This window comes from Aspergillus ochraceoroseus, assembly GCF_002846915.1.
Source record: "Aspergillus ochraceoroseus IBT 24754 chromosome Unknown P175scaffold_9, whole genome shotgun sequence".
NCBI lineage: Eukaryota > Fungi > Ascomycota > Eurotiomycetes > Eurotiales > Aspergillaceae > Aspergillus > Aspergillus ochraceoroseus.
Genome location: NW_024468484.1, coordinates 457,093 through 477,554, shown reverse-complemented (window position 1 = coordinate 477,554; position 20,462 = coordinate 457,093). Strand labels below are relative to the sequence as shown.

The 20,462-nt window shown below is 49.0% G+C and overlaps 10 protein-coding genes across 10 annotated transcripts; 3 read left to right on the top strand and 7 right to left on the bottom strand.

Annotated features, from left to right (window-relative positions):
* Positions 1–150: 150 nt before the first annotated feature.
* On the top strand, positions 151–973 carry P175DRAFT_0535524 (ankyrin repeat domain-containing protein; the record flags this gene model as incomplete). The annotated part of the gene is made up of 2 exons (XM_040900226.1): positions 151–370; positions 543–973. 2 exons carry the CDS (start codon positions 151–153, stop codon positions 971–973), a joined length of 651 nt encoding a protein of 216 aa, XP_040749170.1.
* Positions 974–1,085: 112 nt separating this feature from the next.
* P175DRAFT_0465921 (putative ceramide glucosyltransferase) lies at positions 1,086–3,069 on the bottom strand. Its single transcript, XM_040894889.1, has 2 exons — positions 2,757–3,069; positions 1,086–2,635 (listed from the first exon to the last, which is right to left on the bottom strand). The coding sequence occupies exons 1-2, from the start codon at positions 2,903–2,905 to the stop codon at positions 1,153–1,155; spliced, it is 1,632 nt and encodes a 543-aa protein (XP_040749169.1). The 5' UTR covers positions 2,906–3,069; the 3' UTR covers positions 1,086–1,152.
* A 690-nt stretch (positions 3,070–3,759) lies between these two features.
* P175DRAFT_0445109 (H3 histone acetyltransferase RTT109) lies at positions 3,760–5,403 on the bottom strand (the record flags this gene model as incomplete). The annotated part of the gene is made up of 1 exon (XM_040894266.1): positions 3,760–5,403. One exon carries the CDS (start codon positions 5,401–5,403, stop codon positions 3,760–3,762), a length of 1,644 nt encoding a protein of 547 aa, XP_040749168.1.
* A 349-nt stretch (positions 5,404–5,752) lies between these two features.
* Positions 5,753–7,279, bottom strand: P175DRAFT_0504528 (uncharacterized protein). The gene is made up of 6 exons (XM_040897893.1): positions 6,962–7,279; positions 6,823–6,842; positions 6,727–6,758; positions 6,601–6,662; positions 6,424–6,548; positions 5,753–6,375 (listed from the first exon to the last, which is right to left on the bottom strand). Exons 1-6 carry the CDS (start codon positions 7,121–7,123, stop codon positions 5,823–5,825), a joined length of 954 nt encoding a protein of 317 aa, XP_040749167.1. The 5' UTR covers positions 7,124–7,279; the 3' UTR covers positions 5,753–5,822.
* A 167-nt stretch (positions 7,280–7,446) lies between these two features.
* On the bottom strand, positions 7,447–10,925 carry P175DRAFT_0465913 (Hid1 family protein). The gene is made up of 8 exons (XM_040894888.1): positions 10,661–10,925; positions 9,973–10,594; positions 9,824–9,921; positions 9,524–9,766; positions 9,117–9,470; positions 8,825–9,068; positions 8,262–8,770; positions 7,447–8,197 (listed from the first exon to the last, which is right to left on the bottom strand). Exons 1-8 carry the CDS (start codon positions 10,754–10,756, stop codon positions 7,682–7,684), a joined length of 2,682 nt encoding a protein of 893 aa, XP_040749166.1. The 5' UTR covers positions 10,757–10,925; the 3' UTR covers positions 7,447–7,681.
* Positions 10,926–11,092: 167 nt separating this feature from the next.
* On the bottom strand, positions 11,093–12,401 carry P175DRAFT_0486430 (uncharacterized protein). The gene is made up of 3 exons (XM_040895627.1): positions 12,214–12,401; positions 11,901–12,145; positions 11,093–11,843 (listed from the first exon to the last, which is right to left on the bottom strand). The coding sequence occupies exons 2-3, from the start codon at positions 12,122–12,124 to the stop codon at positions 11,270–11,272; spliced, it is 798 nt and encodes a 265-aa protein (XP_040749165.1). The 5' UTR covers positions 12,125–12,145; positions 12,214–12,401; the 3' UTR covers positions 11,093–11,269.
* Positions 12,402–12,571: 170 nt separating this feature from the next.
* P175DRAFT_0486427 (uncharacterized protein) lies at positions 12,572–14,710 on the top strand. Its single transcript, XM_040895626.1, has 4 exons — positions 12,572–13,186; positions 13,249–13,637; positions 13,708–14,370; positions 14,434–14,710. Exons 1-4 carry the CDS (start codon positions 12,646–12,648, stop codon positions 14,527–14,529), a joined length of 1,689 nt encoding a protein of 562 aa, XP_040749164.1. The 5' UTR covers positions 12,572–12,645; the 3' UTR covers positions 14,530–14,710.
* P175DRAFT_0486426 (uncharacterized protein) lies at positions 14,653–16,121 on the bottom strand. Its single transcript, XM_040895625.1, has 2 exons — positions 15,882–16,121; positions 14,653–15,794 (listed from the first exon to the last, which is right to left on the bottom strand). The coding sequence occupies exons 1-2, from the start codon at positions 15,982–15,984 to the stop codon at positions 14,809–14,811; spliced, it is 1,089 nt and encodes a 362-aa protein (XP_040749163.1). The 5' UTR covers positions 15,985–16,121; the 3' UTR covers positions 14,653–14,808.
* A 154-nt stretch (positions 16,122–16,275) lies between these two features.
* Positions 16,276–17,316, top strand: P175DRAFT_0486421 (mitochondrial 54S ribosomal protein bL19m). Its single transcript, XM_040895624.1, has 3 exons — positions 16,276–16,496; positions 16,580–16,961; positions 17,048–17,316. Exons 1-3 carry the CDS (start codon positions 16,301–16,303, stop codon positions 17,151–17,153), a joined length of 684 nt encoding a protein of 227 aa, XP_040749162.1. The 5' UTR covers positions 16,276–16,300; the 3' UTR covers positions 17,154–17,316.
* Positions 17,317–17,746: 430 nt separating this feature from the next.
* On the bottom strand, positions 17,747–20,373 carry P175DRAFT_0486419 (putative MFS allantoate transporter). The gene is made up of 11 exons (XM_040895623.1): positions 19,867–20,373; positions 19,697–19,810; positions 19,611–19,644; positions 19,529–19,559; positions 19,206–19,472; positions 18,926–19,143; positions 18,776–18,864; positions 18,463–18,703; positions 18,282–18,375; positions 18,003–18,200; positions 17,747–17,889 (listed from the first exon to the last, which is right to left on the bottom strand). Exons 1-11 carry the CDS (start codon positions 20,143–20,145, stop codon positions 17,871–17,873), a joined length of 1,584 nt encoding a protein of 527 aa, XP_040749161.1. The 5' UTR covers positions 20,146–20,373; the 3' UTR covers positions 17,747–17,870.
* Positions 20,374–20,462: the final 89 nt, after the last annotated feature.

The window sequence follows — 20,462 nt, the reverse complement described above, 5'->3', positions numbered from 1 at the left end:
TATACAAGTGCACACTTTACCATTATAGAAGAAAGCACTAACAGATACTTTACAGATTCTTCCATAAATAACAGCTAGCTGGGTGTATAACTTGAACAGCAAGCTCTACCTGCTACACTACAGAAAGAAAGAAAGAAAGAAAGAAAGAAAATGGCTCCAATCCAACTCCCACCCGATGCAATCGACGACCTCATCTACGACGCTCGCACAGGCGACCTGGCAGCGCTGCAATCCGACCTGTCAGCACTGAGCGTACAGAACGGCTGTCCACAAGCCGTAGTCGTTGCGTGTGCAATTGACGCAGAGCCCGAAGCCGAGGGAGGAAGTGGTTCGTGCCTGTTGCATTTCCCAGCTGCGAATGGAAACCTGGGTATGTCCCCCCCCCCCCCCCCTTTAAAGTACTTATTCCACGCGCCGTGAACTGTCTCTGTTTGTGTTGTGTTGTCTCTGTTATTGGAGAAATACAACAACCAGGGGATAAGATATACCATACCGTCATATGTTATAAAATGGACGTTCGAGCTAACCGCTAACCATTGTAGAAATCCTGAGCCATCTCCTGCAGATCCTCGGCAGTTCGCCTGACCTAAGCAAAGAGCAGATCCAAGCAGTGATAAACCATAAGAACCACTCCGGGAACACGGCTTTGCACTGGGCCGCTCTGAACACACATCTGGAGTGCGTGAAGGCTCTCGTTGAGGCGGGGGCTGATGTCTCAATTCAGAACCAGGCCGGGTTGGATGCTATTTTCCTGGCCGAGAGAGCGGACTGGGGAACTGAAGAGGTCAGTAAAGAGGAGGAGCAGGAAGGGGTGGAAGAGGCTTCTGCGGAGACTAGCGCGGAAGGAAAGGATTCTGGGCCCATGTCCAAGGGTAGACAGGTCGTGGAGTGGTTGTTGGCTTCGGATAAGGCTGGGGAGTTGGAGAGTGGAATCGGAGGGGACGAAGGGACTACTACTGCTGATGAGAAATGATTTCATGATTACGGGTCAAGTATGTTTTTTTAATCATTGCGATGCCAAAAAAAAAAAAAAAAAATAGATAGATGGATATTGGATTATTGGATTAGACATATCATATCCTATAAATAAAATAAATACTTTTTTGTTCGTTGGTTCTTTGATTCCTGATACTTTCTATAGTCGTGCTAGCATTAATCTCCTCGAGCTTTCGATCCCCCAACCTCATGGGTTTTCATATCGAACCCAACGCGGAATTGGCGGTCGCGCCAGGTAACAGTTTGGCCGCCCCAGATTGCCCAAAACCAGATGGGAAAGGCAAGCGTCTCTCGCCCAAGCCATGCAGCCAACCAACGTGAGAATGGACGTCTCGTTAGGCGTCCACGAGCTGGAAGCACAAATGCGGGACTATGATGGTCTACCTCAACGGTCTTGGCAGAGTGCAACATGATGTATACCGTCCAGTCAACGAGATTCCAAAGAAACAGACTGAGCCCAAGGAATGCAAAGAAAGCTGTCCATGTGGAAAGGCTGGCTGCAAAATCGTATCCCTTGTCTTGCAGTAGTTGTGCTAGAGAGGTGGTGACACCGAAAGCTCCATACAACGAGCACAGAATTGACTCCGTGCCAGGTTCAACCAGCGTTGCCAGCATCACTGTAAATTTGCGGACACGCAACCAGCGCACCCGACGCGCTATATACGAACGGACGCTCATGTTCGCCACGGGTTGGAAGGCAAGATCTCCAAACACCATCGCATGCTTCCCTAGGGCCTTCCCCGATTCCTTCTCCTCGCGGACTTTATTCTTCCAAAGCAGGTCCCCGATCAGGTGGTCCTCACAAATGTTGTCAGAGAAGTAATCGATTCCCGGGTTGCGTTGACGAGTGTCAGTTGGGGGTGAGGTCGTAAGGTAGTCGAGATGAGAACGCCGGAACATGTTCGATTTTCCAACAATGCACGGTGCTATGAGCACTGTGTTGATAGCAGTGTACATTTTGGCATGTGAAGAGGATAGAAACAGTTCTTCGAGACGACCTCCTCCCATGGCCAAGGGACCAAGCTTGTATGGACTGGCCACTGTTTCTGTAGCCAATTCCCCCTCTGAACCGCGCTTTTGGTTGCTGTGCGCCTCTCGCAAGACCTGTTGGCCCTCCCGCAAACTAGGAGCTCCCGTCACATCTACTGCAATGGGCAGATGGTGTACAAATTTGTACTGCCTGTTGGAGTTGGGCCCTAAGCCGCAAAGTTTGTCCACCATCCTTCCGCAGACGCCTTTCCCAACCCACACGTTACAATCCGCAATCCAAATAATATCACCCTTGGCTTCCCGGTATGCACGACTCATGTTCCGGATTTTGGGATTAGGCCCGAGATGGTAAATAGGTTCATGATCCCGTTGAAGCAATGGGTCTTCCTCTTCAACAAGAACGCGCGCATCGACGTGGGGAAAGTCAGAGACCAGCTTTTGAAGGGTTAGGTAGGCGGGATCGCTCTGGGTGGCCACGCAGAGGTATATTGTTAATTTGTTGCGTGGGTACTCCTGACGGAATATGGAGGCAAGGCAGTCGTACAGGTGTGGCTCGAGACCTTTTACAGGGCGAATCACGGTGACATGGGGGGCATCCGGTGTGTTGGCTGAATGTGATTTCTGAGGTCGTCGGAGAAAGTATTTCCATCTGATTGAGTTTCGGTCAGCTACAATACTTGAAGATGCGGTTGCGTGTCCGGAAAGCCGGAGCAGAAAATCATAACAAAAGGCAACAACACGCCAGTCAGCTAGCAAGGAAGCAAAAATACATCTTATAGTATCCCAAACCGCAAACTGCTGTCACAATGCCATACCAGACCAAGGCGATCCACCCCAAGGCGAGTGACCACTGGAATCCGCCATGGCCAGTGGCAGATCCAAAATCGAGGGATTTCGAAAACAAGGGAAGCTCTAGCATAGGCGGATAATACCAGAGCAGAACATTCTATGAGAGGTAAGAAAAGGGCAGCGGTGGAGAGGTGAGAGAAAAGAAAGTAGAGCGGCGGAGCTGAAATGAGGGGAAGGCAGAGAGAGAGAGAGAGAAAGTGACGAGGAGTGGAAGAAGCGACGTTGAGGCCAGCACGAGGTTAGCTGGATAAAAGATCTTATGAGATTTATTTATTTATTTATTATTTATTTATTTATTTATAGTATTTATGATTATTATTTTTTTTTAATTTCTTTTTCACTCTTCAAACCAAACCAATTGTCCAACGGCCAGTAAACTAACCAGTATTATTCTTAGCATCAGTACTACTCCCGGACCGTACTCGTACTCTGGAGTCCCGTTATTATTTGTTCCATTGGGGTGAAACGGATTCTGGACGCAGATTTGGGTCAACCACACATCGTCCATTTTCCCCTGGCAAATTCGCTTTTGTGGACCCGCTTAGAAGGAGGTTGGGGATGACGGTGTTGAACCCATGTCGTTGGCAAGAGAACAGGAATCACAGGGCCAAAAGATGGAGAGCGGAGAGAGAAGGAATCGCAATGAAGAGAAATGAAGACTAGGAGGACTTGAAATTAAGGATGAAAGACATTAAGACAATCTTTTTTGTCTTCTGAGTCTCGTTGATGAGCCCACATTCCGGTGCTTTAATTAGCTCTGGGATTGAACCGGGATCGATTTCTCTAGGTGCGGTTTCCCTGGCTGGGATTCATCATCTGGCTTGCATAAAATTCTTGTCATTATTATCGATTGTTCGCTTTAGTTACTATACATGATACCAAGGATGGCAAATTCATTATCGTTCGTCATTGCTTCGAATGCCGTCAAGTTTTCTTCTTCTTTCGGATCAGATTCGCTTGCAGAACATTGACTCCGGAAGCCTGTGATGACTCTGCTGCGGACTTTGTCGACTCTGTTGGGGTTATCGGGTCCTTGTCAGTGGTCGTGGTCGTCAGTGTTGTTTGTTCGCTTTCTCCCTCGTTCTTCTTTCGTTTCCGAACCAACAGCGTAGGAACAACCGTATTGGGCGCTTGCATCGAACCTGTAAACTCTCCATCCGTGCTTTTTCCGGTCACCTGTTGGCCTACCCAGAGTTGGTCGGCAAGTGACGCAACTTTTTCGTTGAACGCCTTGGTGCTTGCAAAAGAGACCTCCTCGTTGAAGAAGTCTTGCCGGAGAAGAAAATTAATTGCAACTTTGTAATCCTCCTCGCTCAGCACTGCATGTCCTCTTCCTGCTTGTGGCCAGTAAAAGGCAGTCCCGGCGGTTGTGGGCTGGACTCTGGTCGGATCCTTTGGCTGTGAACTGGGGTCGACCTTGGGGTCCTTCGGAATCTCTGAGGGTTGCTGCTGCTTGGGTAACTCATCCGAGGTGGCAGGTAATTCTATGGACGGAGAAGCAGATACTTGAGTTGGCTCGTTGGATGTAGTCGCATCCGTTTTCCGAGGCTCCTTGACCTCCGTGGAGACGGATCGAGACGTCTGCATCGGATTCGAATTTACAATACCTGGAGGATTGACCACAAGCCAAAGGAAACCGACGAGTCGCCCCGCGGAACATTCTTGTCGGAAGGACATCATTTCCCAGAACTGATCCAGGGATTTCACACTCCTCCACTGACCAGCGTTCTCGCCGGCGCTATCCATCGACGACCCAGGCAGCTCATCATCCAAATCAAGAAGGAAGCGCGTCTTGGGGTCATCAGGTAGACGAGGAACCAGACAGCGCGGCGGCGCACTAGGATTACTACACAACTGGTGGAGAGGATAGCTATTCAGCCATCGTGGACGATCCTTATGGTCTGTTTTGGCTGTGTTGGGAAAGAAACCCCGAGTTTCGAATTTGTCGCACCCAGGGACAATGAGATACGCTGTGGCCGAGCTCTGTGCTGATTCTTCAAGACCCTTTTCATGAGAATCGGACTCAGGCTCATACTCCCGTAAGATAGGGTCGATAGAGCGACACCACCACTTGATCAGCCCACGATCGTCAAGGACATGTTTTTCGGGGTTCTCGATACTCCCGGGAAATAAGTACTGGCTCTGAGACCGGGCGAATAGAGAGACAACCAGCCGAACCGCGGGCCTCTGGTGAGTATCCACCAGAAAGGAAAGAAATGTACTAGAAATTCGCCTGAGAAGCGAGCCCTTGGGTGCAGCCTTCAGTAGATGCAGGTGGCCCGTCGAGTCGGCCTTGGAGACGAAGATCGTGGTCAAGTGTGTTGTAGTGTAAACAAGCACTTCAACGCCGAACACGATAATCTCGGCATCATCCTTGTCAGCCGGGGTGATGGAGGTCGAAAGAAAGTGGTTTTCGCAGAAGGTGGGCTCGGGTTCTTCTCCGGGCGAGGGGGCAAATAGAGCGACGCTCGCCGTAGGAGTTGATGAGAGATGGCGAATGGTGACCTTCACATCGGTGGGCAACACCTTGGCTAAGAGATCTCTCAGATCAACATCGACCTTGGACATTGCGGCCTGCCCGAGGACTAGCTTGGAGGAACAGTCGTGTGGGTTTATTCTTTTTTTTTTTACTTTCATATATTCACCTTTTTCTCATCCTCCATTTTTGCTCACTCCCCCTTCGACGCGCACGGGTTCCAAATTCACGGCGGTCACGTGATGCACCGTCGTCCGGTCTTTCCTCTCTTCTTGCCTCTTTTCAATGTCTCAAATCCATCAAATTTTGTCTTAAAAATGACTTTATTACCATGCTATTATCTTTTTCTGGATAACCAAGTATTGAGGTCTCCATTAAATCCCCTGGAAGGTCGGGAGGTCATCATAATCTGGGGCTCGGGCAAACTGTATCAAGACTCGGGTCAAGATGGAGAGTCGAAAGATCCACTTTCTCATTCAGCTAAGAATTACAATAGTCTATGTACCCAAGTTTAGAAGTACGTAGCAGCAGCGTCCAAGTCATCCGCATTTAGCAGCCCAACACCCTCCTGGATGAGGGTCCTCCAAAGCAGGTTGCGCGCTCTAATCGGGTAGTAAGGAGCTCCCCAATACCTGGAAAGAATGCCCCTTTCCTTTGCAACGGAGATTTGCGATCGAAGTACCTCCAGCTGCTGTTCGCTAAGCACGGTGTCGCCGCCAGACAGAGCAAGATCTCCAACCGCAGAAGTGAAGCTAGTCGAAGCAATAGGCGAGATGAGCGATGTGAGATCGGCATATTCGGAGTTGCTTAGTTCTGACAGAGGGCCATCGTAGAAATAATCACGGTCCGCCACAGGGCCAACCATGTCGTAGGGAGTGTTGCCTGTTCCGATCACGGTAATGGGTGCCTCAGTGAGTGTCTTGTTGTTTTTGAGGGTTGTTAGGTAACCCTGTCGACGAAGCGGCTCAAGAGCAGAAATAACAGCTTCAAATGTCTCGGGGCCAGCGGTTTTGACGTCGATGAAGAAGTAGAGCGTTTGAGATGTGTCGGTGTCAAAGACGCCGCTGTAGGACGTGTTAGAAGCGTATTAGGAGCATATAATAAATACTTACTTGTTTGTTGGGGACGTCAGGAACCTGCTCTTGGGGTTCTGGCGTTCTAGTACATCGAGGATGGGATTGATGTAGAGCGATTCCAGAGTGCGTTCCTCGGTCAGTGACGACTCGTCGTGACCAACCTGTTCGCTCAATTAGTTGCCGCCTGCGAGATGCTGGAGGAGTAGAACTTACATAAAGAGTGCCATTGTACAGCCAAACATCCGCTTCCGTAGAAATACATCCTTTCGAAAGGGCTTGAGTAGGACAAAGCCGGCCAGTCAGTAGTGTCTTACTGGGTAGACCGGAGTTAAGGAATACCTGTGTAAAAGGGGATATCTCTCCAATAGTCACTGACAACCCATTAGCAACCAGAACCACCTCGACTCAGAGATTTAGATGAAGAGAAAGACTTACTTGTGAGAGTGAACTGGGATCTATTAGGAGCCAAAAAAAGTTATTCCTTCAAGCTCTCAGGTTCCTCCTGTGGATTCCTCCGGAAGGGGGACAGACACGGGTATGGATTCACCCCAGACCAGAACAGAGTAGAACTTACAGGCATAATCCCTCTTGTGAAGTCTGTAGGATATCCATATGCAGGACTTTTGTGTGTGTTTTTGAGAATATTTTGGAGCTCTGATGATCCTCCCACGGCCTGCGCCGGGAATGCGAGGAAAAGTGCGGAGGTCGCGACAACCAACGATCGGGAGAAAGCCATGATGATGAGGCAGGAAAAAACACAAGTTGTCACCCTCCCGCGGGGTTGAAAAAAAAAAAAGGATGGAAAGAAACAAAACAAAGAACACCAGCAGGAGAATGAGTGAAGCTCCTAGATTTATATCACAGCTGGGAGGTTGAAGAGCATGCAGGATCAATTGGCTGGTGATGGTCGACTTGCTGATCGGACTTGGCAGGAAACCCTTGTCATCAACAACATGAGCAGTTGTAACCATAAAGAAGCCACAAACAACGCACACTACATGTTATGCCGAGACACTAGGAATGCTAGGAGAGCCCAGTATGGAGTAGTTACAGCAGAATGGCTAGCTAGGTTATATTTGTCTTTATTATAACTGAGGTTTCTGAAGTCAGAGGGGGCACCACCAGTGTATGCCAATTCTGGGTAGGTATACGAGGGAAGTTATCACTAGCCTTTCCTAATCAATACTCAATTGTGAACGCCAGCTAGGTATCATATGGAACAAAGTAAAGTCATTAAGAACAAGGCTACTATCTTGAAGTAACGGAACCCCATGGAGAGTGGTGGGTCAGAGCGTTAGACCTCACGAACGGACGGAGGCCGAGAGTTGTTCTGGGAGTCCTGCTGCGTGCTACTCCGTCGGAGACTAAGATTTCCGATCCGCTGGACCAAATTACTTCCAACGGCATCCACAGCACCTTTGGGTGCGAGTAAGGTTGGTCCCTGGGCGGCAGCTTCCTGGACCTTGAACAGCTTAATCGCCGTCCCATTCCATACACCAACTGTACCAGGAGTAGCCCCAGATGCAGAACCAACAACCATTTCGGCCGAAAAGATGAATCCCCAGAGCAATGATTCATACCAGCCCATCGACAGGGCTGACCATTCGAAGGAATGCACGCGCTCCGGTGCGGGTTCTGCGGTAATGCATCGGATCATTGGGTCTTCCGAGAATGATGCAAGGTTTGCAATCAATGAACGAGCCTCAGGGCTAGTAGACGACTCAAATGCAGACTCGGGAACATTAGGGGTGATGGCTGAGATGACTGTAAGAATAGTATGAAGAGGGAGTTCGGGTAACCAAGACTCAAGCTGAATATTCTGGATTAGCGCAAATCATAGTGAAAATACAGCAGGGGATTGAATCCCTACTTACCCAAGCGGTAGTTGGCGTGAAGGTATTCGAAGATGCCGAGAAGATAGCAGACATACTGCTTTGGCTTGTCATACTGTTTTGTCGAGAGAAAGACGGCTGTCCGGCGGGCATTTTGCCTCGCGCCTTCTCTGACATACCCCTGAGTTGTAAGGGGACGCTCTCATCGACTATAGATGAAATTGAGGACCGGCGGGAAGTTTGGACGGAAGTTGAATCCTGTGCCGGGGTGTGTTGTCCTTCGCCCTCATCATCCGAGTCATCCCCTCCAATGGCAAATGGGTTGTTATTCTCTTCTGGAATTCGGCCTAAAGGTGACCGTGCTCCAGAGGAAATGCGGGGCTCATCTTCAGATGCCGAAAGAACTGGACTGGCAACAAGATCACGATTTTCGGCCTTTCTTCTCTCGTTTTGCCGTTCAATCTCCTGCTGGCCGCTTTCTAGTGTAAACTCTCGCACCGCTTCAAAACGCTTTCTATATTTCAGAATTGCGTAAATGAGGGACGGGTTTTCTACCTCAAATTAGCGGCGCGTGTTTTCAAATGTAGACAGGATCAGCAACATACTTGTGAAATTGTGCTCGAGAATCGAGTTGATGGATTCCAGCACCGAAGCAAGCAGGGTGTGGTTGGTCTCATTGGCCAAGAGGAAGCTGGGCGCCGACATGGACGAGAAAAGTTGAAGGATCTTTGAGCACGTTGCCGGAGATAAATGTTCAACATATGGCGCTATGTTGTTGATAACAGCAAGTAGAGCTGGATAGACAGCGTTCAGCTTGCCTTTGCTGGTGGTTATCAAGGTATGAACAGACTAGATTCGAGTTAGTCAAAACTCGCTTGTCACGGGACACGACCATACCATAAACAAGAAATCAGCATAAGATCCTCTAAACCCAGGTATGCGAATACTCTGTGGAAGGGTATCTTGAGCCTCAAACTTCTTATTCAAACTCTGCCCGAAATTAGGCTCAACGCTCATGGTTTGCAGAATGAATATGCACATCCGGACAACGCCTTGCTTGGCTGGGTCGGACTTGTATATAATGGCATAAAATAAACAGAGAATAATAAAGTCATGGGAGCGGTTTGAGTCAATTATGAAAGATCTAAATCGCTTGTTGCATTGCAAGGCCTCCCAGAAGAGAACCAACATCTCCGGTGCCCATTTGACGGACTTTTGGCTACCAGGGAGATAGGACGTTGTTGCTTGCATCTGTGGATAACATGATTAGTAGAAGGCGTGTGAACAACGGGCACACAACGTACAGGCTGATTCAGAATTCTGGTCATGCCATCGACAAGGAATTGGAAGTCCTGTGGTCTATGCAGACGACCAAAGTAGTGGCGGTAGTAGTTCTTTGGGGGAGTTCCACGACCATCCTCTGGAACTGGATATAAGAGAAGCACAAGAAGGAACTGAAGGCAGTAGATAACCAATATTTGTCTCGGGTCCTTCCACACCACATGGTCGTATGGGACTCTCCACGACGCGGGATTATACTTGATAGCCTAAGGACGGAATAAGATAACTTCCGAGATGGTGGGGATATATTTCGGGATACGTACCGTGTTTAATAGTGAGCATAGCAATGTTAAGACTGCCTGTTTCTCTTGAGAAGTTGTAATGTATGTGATAGCCTTCACACCTTGGACCGGGAGTAAACCTATGGCATGGTTTAGGCAAAATCCCTAGAACCGCGAGAGATATCACTTACTGGAAGACATATACATTGCTTTTCCGGTCAATGTGAGTAGGAGCCGGAGGACCTCACTGCGATTATTCTCAAATTCCTTGCTCGAGCCCATTGACGTATTGCAACCGACCCCACTTTGCCAGATAGAGTACGAAACATTGCCCTTCGCCGAAGGTAGCCTTGGGATGGTAAAATCCGAGTAGAAGAGGAGATCCATAAGCGTGTCAATCAGCTCCTCAGCCAAAGGCTTCACATCCTCGTAATCACGATCCCGAGGGGACGGTTGGTCTTGTCCATCTTGGCCGTTCGCTTCATCAAATAGGACGTCTGTCGCCAGCTGGGCCGCCCTAGTCTTTTTCCTCCTCCGAGTCCAAAAGAATTTCTCCTCCCAATCCTCGAGATGGTCCGCTTCATAAACGTAGGGAAGGACGTGGGTAAGAATGCGAATGCAGTTCAGCGCATCTCGATCGGGAGCGAGTTCTGGGTCCGGAAAGGAAGGATGGTTTTTTAAAGCCGTGAGACGAGATGTTATTGATAGTAACAGGGTCTCAAAATTGCCCAGCGCTTGATCGCGTGTTCGTCGGATATCTGCTGGGGTGAAGAGACTAAAGACATCTTCTGTGGACTCAGGAAGCTCCCAGAACTACCGGGCCATTAGAACGATCAAAGTCGGAGCGATAAGAATTTCGGGATAGAATAAAAAACTGACTCTTGCCCAGTACGGATCATCTGCGGGGATTTCCTTCTCCTCCGACAGGCGAAAGATGCCCTGCTTGAAGACTAACTTCGACTCCGAGGCTCCCATGTTAAGGCCACCACGATATTCACAAAGTTCTTGACCTCATACAGAAGAATAATTGACTATGATGGAATTCAAACGTGAAATCAGAGTTTCAAGGATGGTTGGCTCGGAACGTAAGCCCCAATAGCTTGGTGCCGCGTGTAAAAAGACTTGTGGTGATGTTGTATGTTGTTGGCTTTCTTGGAAGTTCATAGAGTGAGGAGCGGGTACCGGTACTCAGCCTCCACGAGCTTCTCTGTATTCGGCCGGAGCCGCTATCAATGATACAAGGGAAGCATTCATCTTGTGGAGAATATGTACGTATTTATTTATACTTCTTTTTCTTATTTTCTTATTTTTCTTTTATTTTTTTTTCTAAAGTATCTGAGAGCGCAGGCAAAAGGACATAACATAACGCTCTATGCTCCATACATTACACTAAAAAAACCCAAATCCGAAACACCTTCGTGCAAAGACTAGGTAAGATTTACATCGCCTTGCATCTAAAATTGCAACCAAACTCCAACGAAAGATAAGTTAAAGACTACCATTGCTGGCTGAGAGCCGTCTGCTTCGCTCATATAGCCACTTGTTGCTCAGTCCGATACTCGCCCGTTTTCCTCCCACAGGTGAAGGACTGGCAGGCATGGTTGACTCTTTGAAAGGCGAGCTTCGACCCAGAGGAGAAGACGATCCAAAGCTCTGCCTGCGGCCGTTGTCGCGGCCTCCGTTGGCGACCATCTTGTGTAATAAAGGGCTTGGCGAAGGTGAAAAAAGTGTGCCGGATGAGAACCGGCGACCTGAGGCGCTGGCGCTCGCTGAGAGCGGTGATCCAGAGATACTTGCTGGGCTTCCAGCCCTCGATCCAGAGAGGCGATATTTTGGGGGGGTAATATACGAGCTGCCTGGGGTTGGAGGGGCCGTCGCCGATGGATTGAGTCCCAGCAAGGCACGTTGCGTCGGGGTGAGAGGAATGTCGACAATGTCATCTTTCGGTCGGAAGAGTGGGTATAACGCAACGAGAATATTGAAGATAAGAACTAGCTGTAGAAGGAGCAGCAAGAAGTCGGGATACGCAGGGAATTGGGTGACTGCTTGAATCCAACGCGAGCTACCAAGGCCTTGTTAGTGTGAAGCAAGATATCAGCATGCCTAGGCCAGCACCCACTAGGATTTAAAAGTACCGCCAAAAGCCCAAGTGGCTAGGAGAGCAGAAGTATTCCAGATGAGTCGCTTCACATTGCGATCTCCAAAATTCCCCGCATTTTGTCTTCGAACAATCTCATCGAGATGCGGGTGCCGCCACTTTCCTGGTGTCCGGGATTCGGAGCTAGGAGTCGGCGCCGGCGCGGACGCCTGTTTGGGGGTAGAAGGAAGAAAAATGGACGCCATTGATTTCTACTAAAAGGAAATCTACTGAAAATAAGTCATGGCTGCGGGAGATATGGTTCGAGGGGGGGGATGGTCGCAGGAGGACTTACCTGGAAAATTGAACACAAAAAAAAGCGAACTTACCTACGTTAATTGTGCAGAATGAATTCGAATTAACGGTCCATCTGCGTATAGAAGCTGGTCCTTGTTCACAAAAAAAGACTAAGACCGGCGCATGGCTATCAGTAAGAGAAGTGACGGACTACCAGATTCCCGAGCCTTTCGAGATAGATTGTTTTGGTGGATGCGCAGTCGATTTTCACCGGCAACCGTAGGGACAAGCGCCTTTACCGCGCAGCCTTTACCTAATCGGGAGCTATTTTGTTTCCTTGCCGCGGGGCCAACCGGCGGCTTTCCCCCCACATGACCCCGGCTGAATCTCACGTCACTCTCTCTTCTCGAACGACTCGTTGAGTTTGTGAGGGACCTTATACAATCTTCTCGTATATGAGGGTGGAGGTCTATTTACCGAACCCTTCAGAATGGCCTCGGAAATATCCTTCTTGGAACGGCTTGATGGGCTGGCCAATGAATTGCTAGCCGACTGGAACATCTATACAACCTTGATTGCCGGCGCCATTGTTGCCTTCGCCGTCGTTTCGTTCGTCACCTCCAAGGAACCTGATATTCATCCCTTCCTACTAGCTCGTCAGTCAACTGCTTTCCCCGTCCGACAGCCAGGCGAATCCGCCGCGCATAGAAGCTTGGAGACTCCACATGGATTTCCCCTCAGATCTGGCCTGAATGTGAAGGACCCCGGTGCTCCAAAATGGACCAGTGGGAGAAATGGCGATTTGCGTGATGTTTGGAAGGCTGCAGTACGTGGAACAGTTGATGAGAATGGCACTGTTACTGGCAAGCAAGGCAAGATCTATACGGTTCTTGGGAAGCAGGCAATTGAGCATTCGTTGGACCAAATGACAGCAGAAATGAATGTTATCGGAAAGCATCTGCAATCGGCGAAGGTGAAGGCTGTTGCGGTTTGTCTGACAGATTCTGTCGAGCTTTTGACTTCCATATTCGGTAGGCGTCCTTTGAGAAACATTGTTTATCTGGGCTGTAGATCTCGCTAATACTCTGTCTAGTTGGGGCTTTCTACGGATTTAAGATCATCATTATCCCACACAATCTTGACCCGAAGGAATTGTCTGCCTTGCTCCAGAAATCCGAGGCAGATGCTCTAATTGCAGAGGCAGGAGCACTCGATCTGGCCTTGGTGGCTAAGGACAACAATCAGCTTTCGCAAGTTGTCTGGGTCGCAAAACTTGGAAGCAGACATATGGACTGGAATGACGTGCCTAAGGAGGTTGAGGGCCGTTTACAAGTGGCTGTCTGGCATGAGCTTGTTGAGGAAAAGAAAGACTTGTCTGGTCTAGAAGTCCCTGAATGGGATCCAAGCTCACCAACACCCTCCCTTACCACTGTCTGGCCTTCTTCATCTCACACCGGTGAATTTATCGAATATGGTCCAAAGGTAAGCCCATTTTTCTGCAGCGTATTGTAGCTCCTTGCTATGGAAATGCTGATATTAATCAATGAAATAGAATCTGGCTTCTGGTATTGCCGGCTTGATGTTCTCTTTGCCTCGGAACCAACGGATCAATAGCGGAGACTTGGTCCTTTCAATTGATTCCCTCTCGCGGCTGTATCACCTGTGCCAAGTCCTGGCAGCCATCTTCTCGAATGCCTCTGTGGCTCTTAATTCTGTTGCTGGGGAAGATGTCGATTTTGCTCTTGCCACCGTTGGAGTGTCCCCTACTGTCATCGTCGCCTCTTCTCGCACCATATCTGAATACCACTCCAAGTTTATGAAGCCACACTCTGGCCTTCTTTCGTCAATTGCTCGTTGGTTTCAGGTGCGATCTCTGGACTCCGGAAGCATGCCATCGCAAGGTTTCTTTAGTCGGCTTGCCACTGTTGGTCCCATGGCGGAGCTCTCGCTAAGCAGGCTGCGCTTGCTCTGCATTTCCCATCGCATTGATGGGGATTCCGAAGGGCAATTAGATTATGAGCAACTTACAGACCTCAGAGTTTTCACTGGGGCACGCGTGGTGTACGCTCTAGCTGCCCCAGGCGTTGCTGGGGCTATCTCCCAAACCAATATCTTCGATTATCGACGTTTCCAAGGACCCAGCCACTTTGGAGCCCCCTTGAGTAGCGTAGAGGTTACTTTAACTAACGTCCCGGATGGTTTGGAACAAGGCCAAGTATGTGAAATCATGCTTCTCCCCCATTTAATGTCTATTTTTGTCGCTAATATACCGTGATAGATTACTGTGACCGGCCCGGCTGTAATCTCCGGCAAAACAACTACTCAGATTCAAGCACGCATTCGTGATGATAATACCTTTGAGATTCTACCATAAATTCAACAATAGGAAAGGGTACCGGACATGAAGGTTTATTTCGGGCTTTTTTGTCTCTCGTCCGACTTGGTTGCTTTATTTGTGCAATGATAAAGGATATTCCACTGCATTTAGCGTAGTTTTCAACTCAGAGTTCATAGAATGAACGAACTTTTTTTTTTTAAAAAAAAAAAAACAATAGCATCTATTTTCAATACAGGTAAAGCTCAGGAAGAGCAATCTTCAGAAGATATTATACAGTTCATATGCAAGATGATGGGAAAGGAATGAACCCTAGGCTCAAGCCTGATGTAGCAGTTGGGCCTGTTTAAGACCCAATGTTGGCCGCTGCTGGGCCTTCTCCGGCGCCATCTTCATTTGGTTTCCAATGAGCATTCCCAATTGACTCACGCGGGTCTTCAGACCCGAGTGTACAGGTCTATCGCCTTGAATACCCTTCACTTGCAATGCAAGCTTCATGCCGTTGTAGATTGGCACATTCTCTTGCAGCATTCGGTCAACGTGGACCCAGTCCTTCACTTCCTTGTCGAAGTTGCCTAGTTCCCAACTGGCCAGCAGACGCTGCGCGTAAGCGCGAACCTCACCAGCCTCATCAAGCCCATCAAGCTCGCTCAGCGCGCGGGCAGCACTGAGTTCCAGCAATGTACCAACAACAACCGGCCTCCTCTTGGGGTCTTGCTCGATGCTGCGCTCAACATGCTCGGGGGCCTCCATCAGGGTAACGAACTGCTTCGCAAGACTTAGGGCCTTCGAGACATCCGGGCCCTTGAATTCACCTCTCTGGGCCTTCCGGTGGAGTTCAAAGAAAATCCGCTGAACGAGATCAATGTTGTTGAGCCGAAGACCAGTTCGCTCCGTTTGCTTGACACTCTCCAGGATGATTCCGAGAGCATCAGACTCGCCCGCTTTCCGTACCAGCCACTCCCAGCGCGCTGATGTGATGAGGCGGTTGGACATGCGTAGCCCGGCAATGAAAGGAATCAAATTCTGCCAGTCTTTGGCGGTTTTCATGAGCGACACCACGTCGACGATCTCTTTCTTCGAGGGTCGGGTTAGCGGGTCCATTGGGCGGAGGAGGAACGGCTCGTCATTCTCGCCAATGGTCACGGTCACGGGCTCCTGCTCTAGTCTTTCGGCATACTTCTGGCGGAACACGAGTTTCTGCTGCTGGCGGCTCAGTCCGTATGGGATGAAGAGTTCTTCGCGGAAACGGTTGAGGGCTTGGTCCAGCTCGGCGGAGGATGTCGGGGGGAAGGAAGGGATTGCTGCGCGGGGGAGGGGGGGGGAATAGCGTTAGCAGAACGATCATAAGAAACATGACATATTCGTATAGTATGTTCGCATTTGCGTACCATTTTTCGAGTAGCTGCGCTTCTGCGTGATTGTGCTGATGGATTGGCGAAGTGTGTTAGAATTCTGGCAGCGGAAGAGCCTGCCGACAGCGTTTTGCGCCATTTTCGGTCAGGTTGCAGGAATTCAGCAGCTTCGTAGCCAAGAACTATAGCGGAGCTAAAGATAATCGCAACGCCCTGGCTTGTCGCTTGAGAGTGTGTACCCCCGTTACAATCAAAGCAATGCGAACTGTATTCCAATGTAGTCCGTTGTTGGCGGCAGAAAAGTTCCTGGGCGGTGGTTGGCCCAAACAGGCAATTCGAGACTTGGCGGAAATTCTGCCGGCTCCCAACTTCCGCCCGAGATTCTTCTCTCTTTCTCGGACACGAAGAAAGATCTTTTTGCGCCAGCTGCTCCCCACGTTGCTCTTTTCGCAGCCATGGCAGCTCTTCCTCAATTTACCCGGCAGCTGGGCTGCTTCAGATCGCTCGTGAAGCCCCAGCCATTGATGCAATCTCAGATCAGTTGTCGGTCGATTTCCACGGTATACTCGCAACGGCCGGAGCCAACACTTCTTCCGTCAAAACTCCCTCAGCAGTTTTTGTCTCAGATTCCTGAACGATTGCAGCCTCATGGTATGTAAACTTTTACCTTTTTTTTTGGCTATGAAATCTTGCGTGCTTTCTTTCGTGGTCTCCTAACAATCTTCGTGGTGCAGTGCGCAAGAAGCTGAAAATCTACCCGGCACCACCCTCACCAACCGCTACATGCAAGGATCCCATTACAGCGGTCCGAGAGTCCCAGCTCGCGGAAATCGACCCTACAGGAGAACGCAGAGCACTGTTTGACTACCGACGAAACCCCCGAAGTGTCAAAGTTGGCGATATTCTACGCGTGACCTTCAAGAATGGAGACCCCTTCTCTGGCGTCTGCTTGAGTATTCGTCTTCGTGGCATTGACACATCCTTCTTGTTGCGTAATCAGCTTACGAGGGTCGGAGTGGAGATGTCTGTTAAGGTTTTCAGCCCGAATGTGGAGAGTGTCGAGATCGTCCAGAGGACGGAGAAGAGGAAGAGAAGAGCACGGTTGTACTACATGAGGTGCGTATTTTGCCCCATGGTCCGAGTGACCCGGGCCCTTATTTTCCGAGGAACTTCGTTAACGTTCATCTTTTACCTCGATCTAGGAAACCCAGGCATGATATGGGCAGTGTCGAGAACATTGTCTCGAACTACCTCCGACAAAAGTCGGCTCTTACTGGACAGAGATCATCCCGCGGACAGAAGAGGTGATTTTCAGATACAAAGATTTGTAGTTCTTCTGGTTTGCAAGTGTATTATTACTAGCACGTGTACATTGAATATTATGGCGCCTTTATCTCCGTGTTTATATCTCTGGATAGACTTAATGTGAGAAAACGCTGTCCTACCTGGAAGGGACAGTCTTTTTTATCTCAATATTAGTAGTTCTCACCCAATTAAGGTCTAAGTGACAGCGGAATACTCCCTAGTCTTGCGAAGACCATCTGTTGACAATCCGCGGCTATTGTATAGAACGGGTTGGCTACGCTGGCAGTGGACATAGTGAGTCTCTCTCATCTCTAGAGCAGAATAAAGCCGCACCTAGTGTAGAACATTCCTCCGCTAGCCAAACAACACTAGATCCGGTGTTTTTGGCGATTCTGGGGAGATATCATGTTATGGAGGAGAATTCGATTTCTACCAGTCAACCAACAACTATTGCACCACTTAACTTGGATTTGGTTTGGTTTTTTTTTTAATAAATATACACTACACTGTATTAATACCTCTGGTTAGTTTGGGGGGGGGGGGGCTGTTTCTTTATCTCAAATATCTCTCGTTTCATGAATCAAATACATCAGATCAGATGAGGTTATACTGGCCTAACCCTAACCCAACCCCTAAGCATAGCCCTAGACATTCATTCATTGATTGATTCGCAAAGCCAACCCCCATACATACCTTAGATCCCAAATCCATTGACAATCACTAATAAATATACCGGAAACTGCACGACAAACCAGGATAGTTAGTAAGATGTTCATTCACCGAGAACCCATACAAACCAACCCCAGCAAATTCCCAAGCAATCAAGAAAGAAAGAAAGAAGAAAGGAAATACTTTAAATTCTCTCGATCAGTCAAATCCAAAAAGGCCGTGGCATCGAGATCTCTCCCCTCCAGCCCGTTTTCCATCTGGGATTGGATCCGGTCCCGTTTCTTATTTTCCCAGCGGAGAAGCAGGCCCAGGATACTGATCAGGACGGCTTCGATGAGATGCGAGACGATCATGGACCAAATGCCGAGTTCGTAGGCTGGTCTTTTTTTTCCCCTCCCTCTGTATTAGTATATTGTGGAGAGATGGGATGAGGTTTAAAAGGAGGGGGAAGGAAGCAAGTACTTTTGATGATCTTTATAGAAAAAAGGCCCCGCGATATTCCCGGTGCAGTAGCCGAGGAAGAGGACGGCGTTTGTGACGACTTTCTTGGTGTGGCCTATATAGAGAGAAAAAGAAAAAGGGTTCATTTCTCGTTCGGGAATTGATATAGGGATATAGGACAAGGAAGAAGGTCAGGAATTACCGGCTGTGTTGGCAATTTGCATGCTCAGAATCAGGACAAAGGCTGCATTGTAGGGGCCGGTGAGGTAATAGCAGATCAACCGGGCAACTGTGTGATGTGCGGGAACGAAGCGTAGGCCGAACGCGCCGGCGAGGTTGGGGATTAGAAAGAGGATAACAAAAACGCAGCGTCTGTTTTCGTAGCGGTCGTTTAGGAAGACACAGGCGAGGATAGATATTGCGATTAGGATTCCGTAGGGAACCTGTCCTTATTAGTTCTGGTAGTCGTATTGGATGGATGGATGGATGGATGGATGGATAGAAAGGGGCGCTACCTGCATAAGTGTGGTGACGAGTGTCGAGAACCCGAATCCCTTGATGATGATTGTTCCGAAGTTGGAGATGCCTCCGTTAGGAATATTGCCTATATGTGGCGCTTGCTTAGCATACATAGCATGGCGGAAGTGTCAACGCAGGAACCGTACAAACACAGCCAAGCACAAAGAAAAAGTAGACTTTGTAGTCCATGAATGCCTCCAGGATCTGATGCGGCTTGAGATGCTTGTTCTCAACACCAGTCTGGTTTTCTCTGATCCGCTCCACGGCAATTCGACGCTCTCTGGGGGTGAGTCCAGGGGCTGTGACGGGTGAATCGGGGAGGAAAATGAACATGACAATACCCCATGTCGAGCAAAGAGCACCACTAGGATTTCTATTAGTATCCGAGAGAGAGAGAGATTTTCCAGGCATCCTGGGGGTATGTACATCACGATGAATTCATACTTCCACGACGGAAGAGCACCGCGGATATGGCCAATTCCATAACCTAGCAGTCCACCAAGGGCGATACCAAGGCCATTGGCGGTATACCAAAGGCCGATACGCACGGGTTGTTCGCGCCGAGTATACCACATGCTGGTTATGAGCATGAAGGCAGGGTCTGCACAAGCCTCTGCGGCTCCTCCTAGAGCTCGGAGAACAGCAAGCGTAGTGAAATTATGGCATGCCGCTTGGATCATGAGAAACACCCCCCTTTGCTTATTAGCACGCAGGATGTTATCGGAACAGGAACAGGGCAGGTAAGGTACCACATGAAGATATTCGCGCCGAGATACTTTCCTACAGCAGCAGGTCAGTGATATTTTCATCAGGGAGCACCAGAGTTCATACCGATACGCAATCGTTGCATGAGAAAGTTGGTAGGCTATTGGCGTCAGTACCACCCTTGATCTCTCTCCTTAGATATATATACATACAAATGCCCAAACCAAAAACCCAAAGTAGAAGATACTACTAAGCCAGTTGTACCGCGTTCCATGGAGGTCGAGATCATCAACAATGCCGAAGATAGCAGCGTAACTAAGCGTTGTCTGCACCAAATTAGTCCCTCCAGAGAATCCAGGACCTTAAAGAGTATATCGATCACCTTGTCAATGTAGAAAAACGCATAGCAAACGGCAAGATACGGCAATATCATCAGATCTATCTTCCACAGCACCTTTCGCGCTTCAGCAGGGTCAATCGCCTCGTGCAGTTCATCCGAATTATTGAATAGAGCCATGGCCGTATCGCCATCGGCCGCACTTTCAACCTTCCATTTCGAAGCAGCAGTTGCATCCTCATCGTGGTTTACCGTCGGGACATCCTTTGCATTATCCACATGCTCGGGGCCAGCATGTGGCTCCGAATTCGAGACACCCCCCATCTTCCGTTCCTCGGTATGGACAAGCCGATAAATCCTGGACCAAGAGTGATGCAAAGGAGGAACCGTTCAACAGACAGTCCGGACAGCACACTCCAAAAGGCAGATAAGAGTATGTAAAAGAAACCAAGAAAATCGAACCGGATCTCTCGACCACGATTACATTACGATAAGCGCCAGACATTTATTATATGTAACAGCTACTCCCTACCCCATACGATGAGCTGTCCGTGCGTGCATTCCGTATTCATTATGAGTTCCCCCCCCCCCAAGAAATCATAAGTGACTATAATCGGTGGATACTTCATTTAGATGGGGTT

What these genes read in the sequence shown, in the direction of transcription:
- P175DRAFT_0486421 (XM_040895624.1), top strand. Translation starts at nt 16,301, where the DNA reads ATGGCAGCTCTTCCTCAATTTACCCGGCAGCTGGGCTGCTTCAGATCG. An exon ending in TGAACGATTGCAGCCTCATG is followed by an intron (nt 16,497 to 16,579) that starts GTATGTAAACTT and finishes TTCGTGGTGCAG; the next exon opens with TGCGCAAGAAGCTGAAAATC. An exon ending in GCACGGTTGTACTACATGAG is followed by an intron (nt 16,962 to 17,047) that starts GTGCGTATTTTG and finishes ACCTCGATCTAG; the next exon opens with GAAACCCAGGCATGATATGG.
- P175DRAFT_0504528 (XM_040897893.1), bottom strand. Translation starts at nt 7,123, where the DNA reads ATGGCTTTCTCCCGATCGTTGGTTGTCGCGACCTCCGCACTTTTCCTC. An exon ending in TCACAAGAGGGATTATGCCT is followed by an intron (nt 6,843 to 6,961) that starts GTAAGTTCTACT and finishes GGCTCCTAATAG; the next exon opens with ATCCCAGTTCACTCTCACAA. An exon ending in TGTACAATGGCACTCTTTAT is followed by an intron (nt 6,549 to 6,600) that starts GTAAGTTCTACT and finishes TTGAGCGAACAG; the next exon opens with GTTGGTCACGACGAGTCGTC.
- P175DRAFT_0486427 (XM_040895626.1), top strand. Translation starts at nt 12,646, where the DNA reads ATGGCCTCGGAAATATCCTTCTTGGAACGGCTTGATGGGCTGGCCAAT. An exon ending in TTATCGAATATGGTCCAAAG is followed by an intron (nt 13,638 to 13,707) that starts GTAAGCCCATTT and finishes TCAATGAAATAG; the next exon opens with AATCTGGCTTCTGGTATTGC. An exon ending in ATGGTTTGGAACAAGGCCAA is followed by an intron (nt 14,371 to 14,433) that starts GTATGTGAAATC and finishes ATACCGTGATAG; the next exon opens with ATTACTGTGACCGGCCCGGC.
- P175DRAFT_0486419 (XM_040895623.1), bottom strand. Translation starts at nt 20,145, where the DNA reads ATGGGGGGTGTCTCGAATTCGGAGCCACATGCTGGCCCCGAGCATGTG. An exon ending in CGTTTTTCTACATTGACAAG is followed by an intron (nt 19,811 to 19,866) that starts GTGATCGATATA and finishes AATTTGGTGCAG; the next exon opens with ACAACGCTTAGTTACGCTGC. An exon ending in AAGTATGAATTCATCGTGAT is followed by an intron (nt 19,144 to 19,205) that starts GTACATACCCCC and finishes TAGAAATCCTAG; the next exon opens with TGGTGCTCTTTGCTCGACAT.
- P175DRAFT_0465913 (XM_040894888.1), bottom strand. Translation starts at nt 10,756, where the DNA reads ATGGGAGCCTCGGAGTCGAAGTTAGTCTTCAAGCAGGGCATCTTTCGC. An exon ending in AGCAATGTATATGTCTTCCA is followed by an intron (nt 9,922 to 9,972) that starts GTAAGTGATATC and finishes ACCATGCCATAG; the next exon opens with GTTTACTCCCGGTCCAAGGT. An exon ending in TCACGCCAACTACCGCTTGG is followed by an intron (nt 8,198 to 8,261) that starts GTAAGTAGGGAT and finishes CAGAATATTCAG; the next exon opens with CTTGAGTCTTGGTTACCCGA.
- P175DRAFT_0486426 (XM_040895625.1), bottom strand. Translation starts at nt 15,984, where the DNA reads ATGGCGCAAAACGCTGTCGGCAGGCTCTTCCGCTGCCAGAATTCTAAC. An exon ending in GCGCAGCTACTCGAAAAATG is followed by an intron (nt 15,795 to 15,881) that starts GTACGCAAATGC and finishes TCCCCCGCGCAG; the next exon opens with CAATCCCTTCCTTCCCCCCG.
- P175DRAFT_0486430 (XM_040895627.1), bottom strand. Translation starts at nt 12,124, where the DNA reads ATGGCGTCCATTTTTCTTCCTTCTACCCCCAAACAGGCGTCCGCGCCG. An exon ending in GGCGGTACTTTTAAATCCTA is followed by an intron (nt 11,844 to 11,900) that starts GTGGGTGCTGGC and finishes AGGCCTTGGTAG; the next exon opens with CTCGCGTTGGATTCAAGCAG.
- P175DRAFT_0465921 (XM_040894889.1), bottom strand. Translation starts at nt 2,905, where the DNA reads ATGCTAGAGCTTCCCTTGTTTTCGAAATCCCTCGATTTTGGATCTGCC. An exon ending in GGTTTGGGATACTATAAGAT is followed by an intron (nt 2,636 to 2,756) that starts GTATTTTTGCTT and finishes AAACTCAATCAG; the next exon opens with ATGGAAATACTTTCTCCGAC.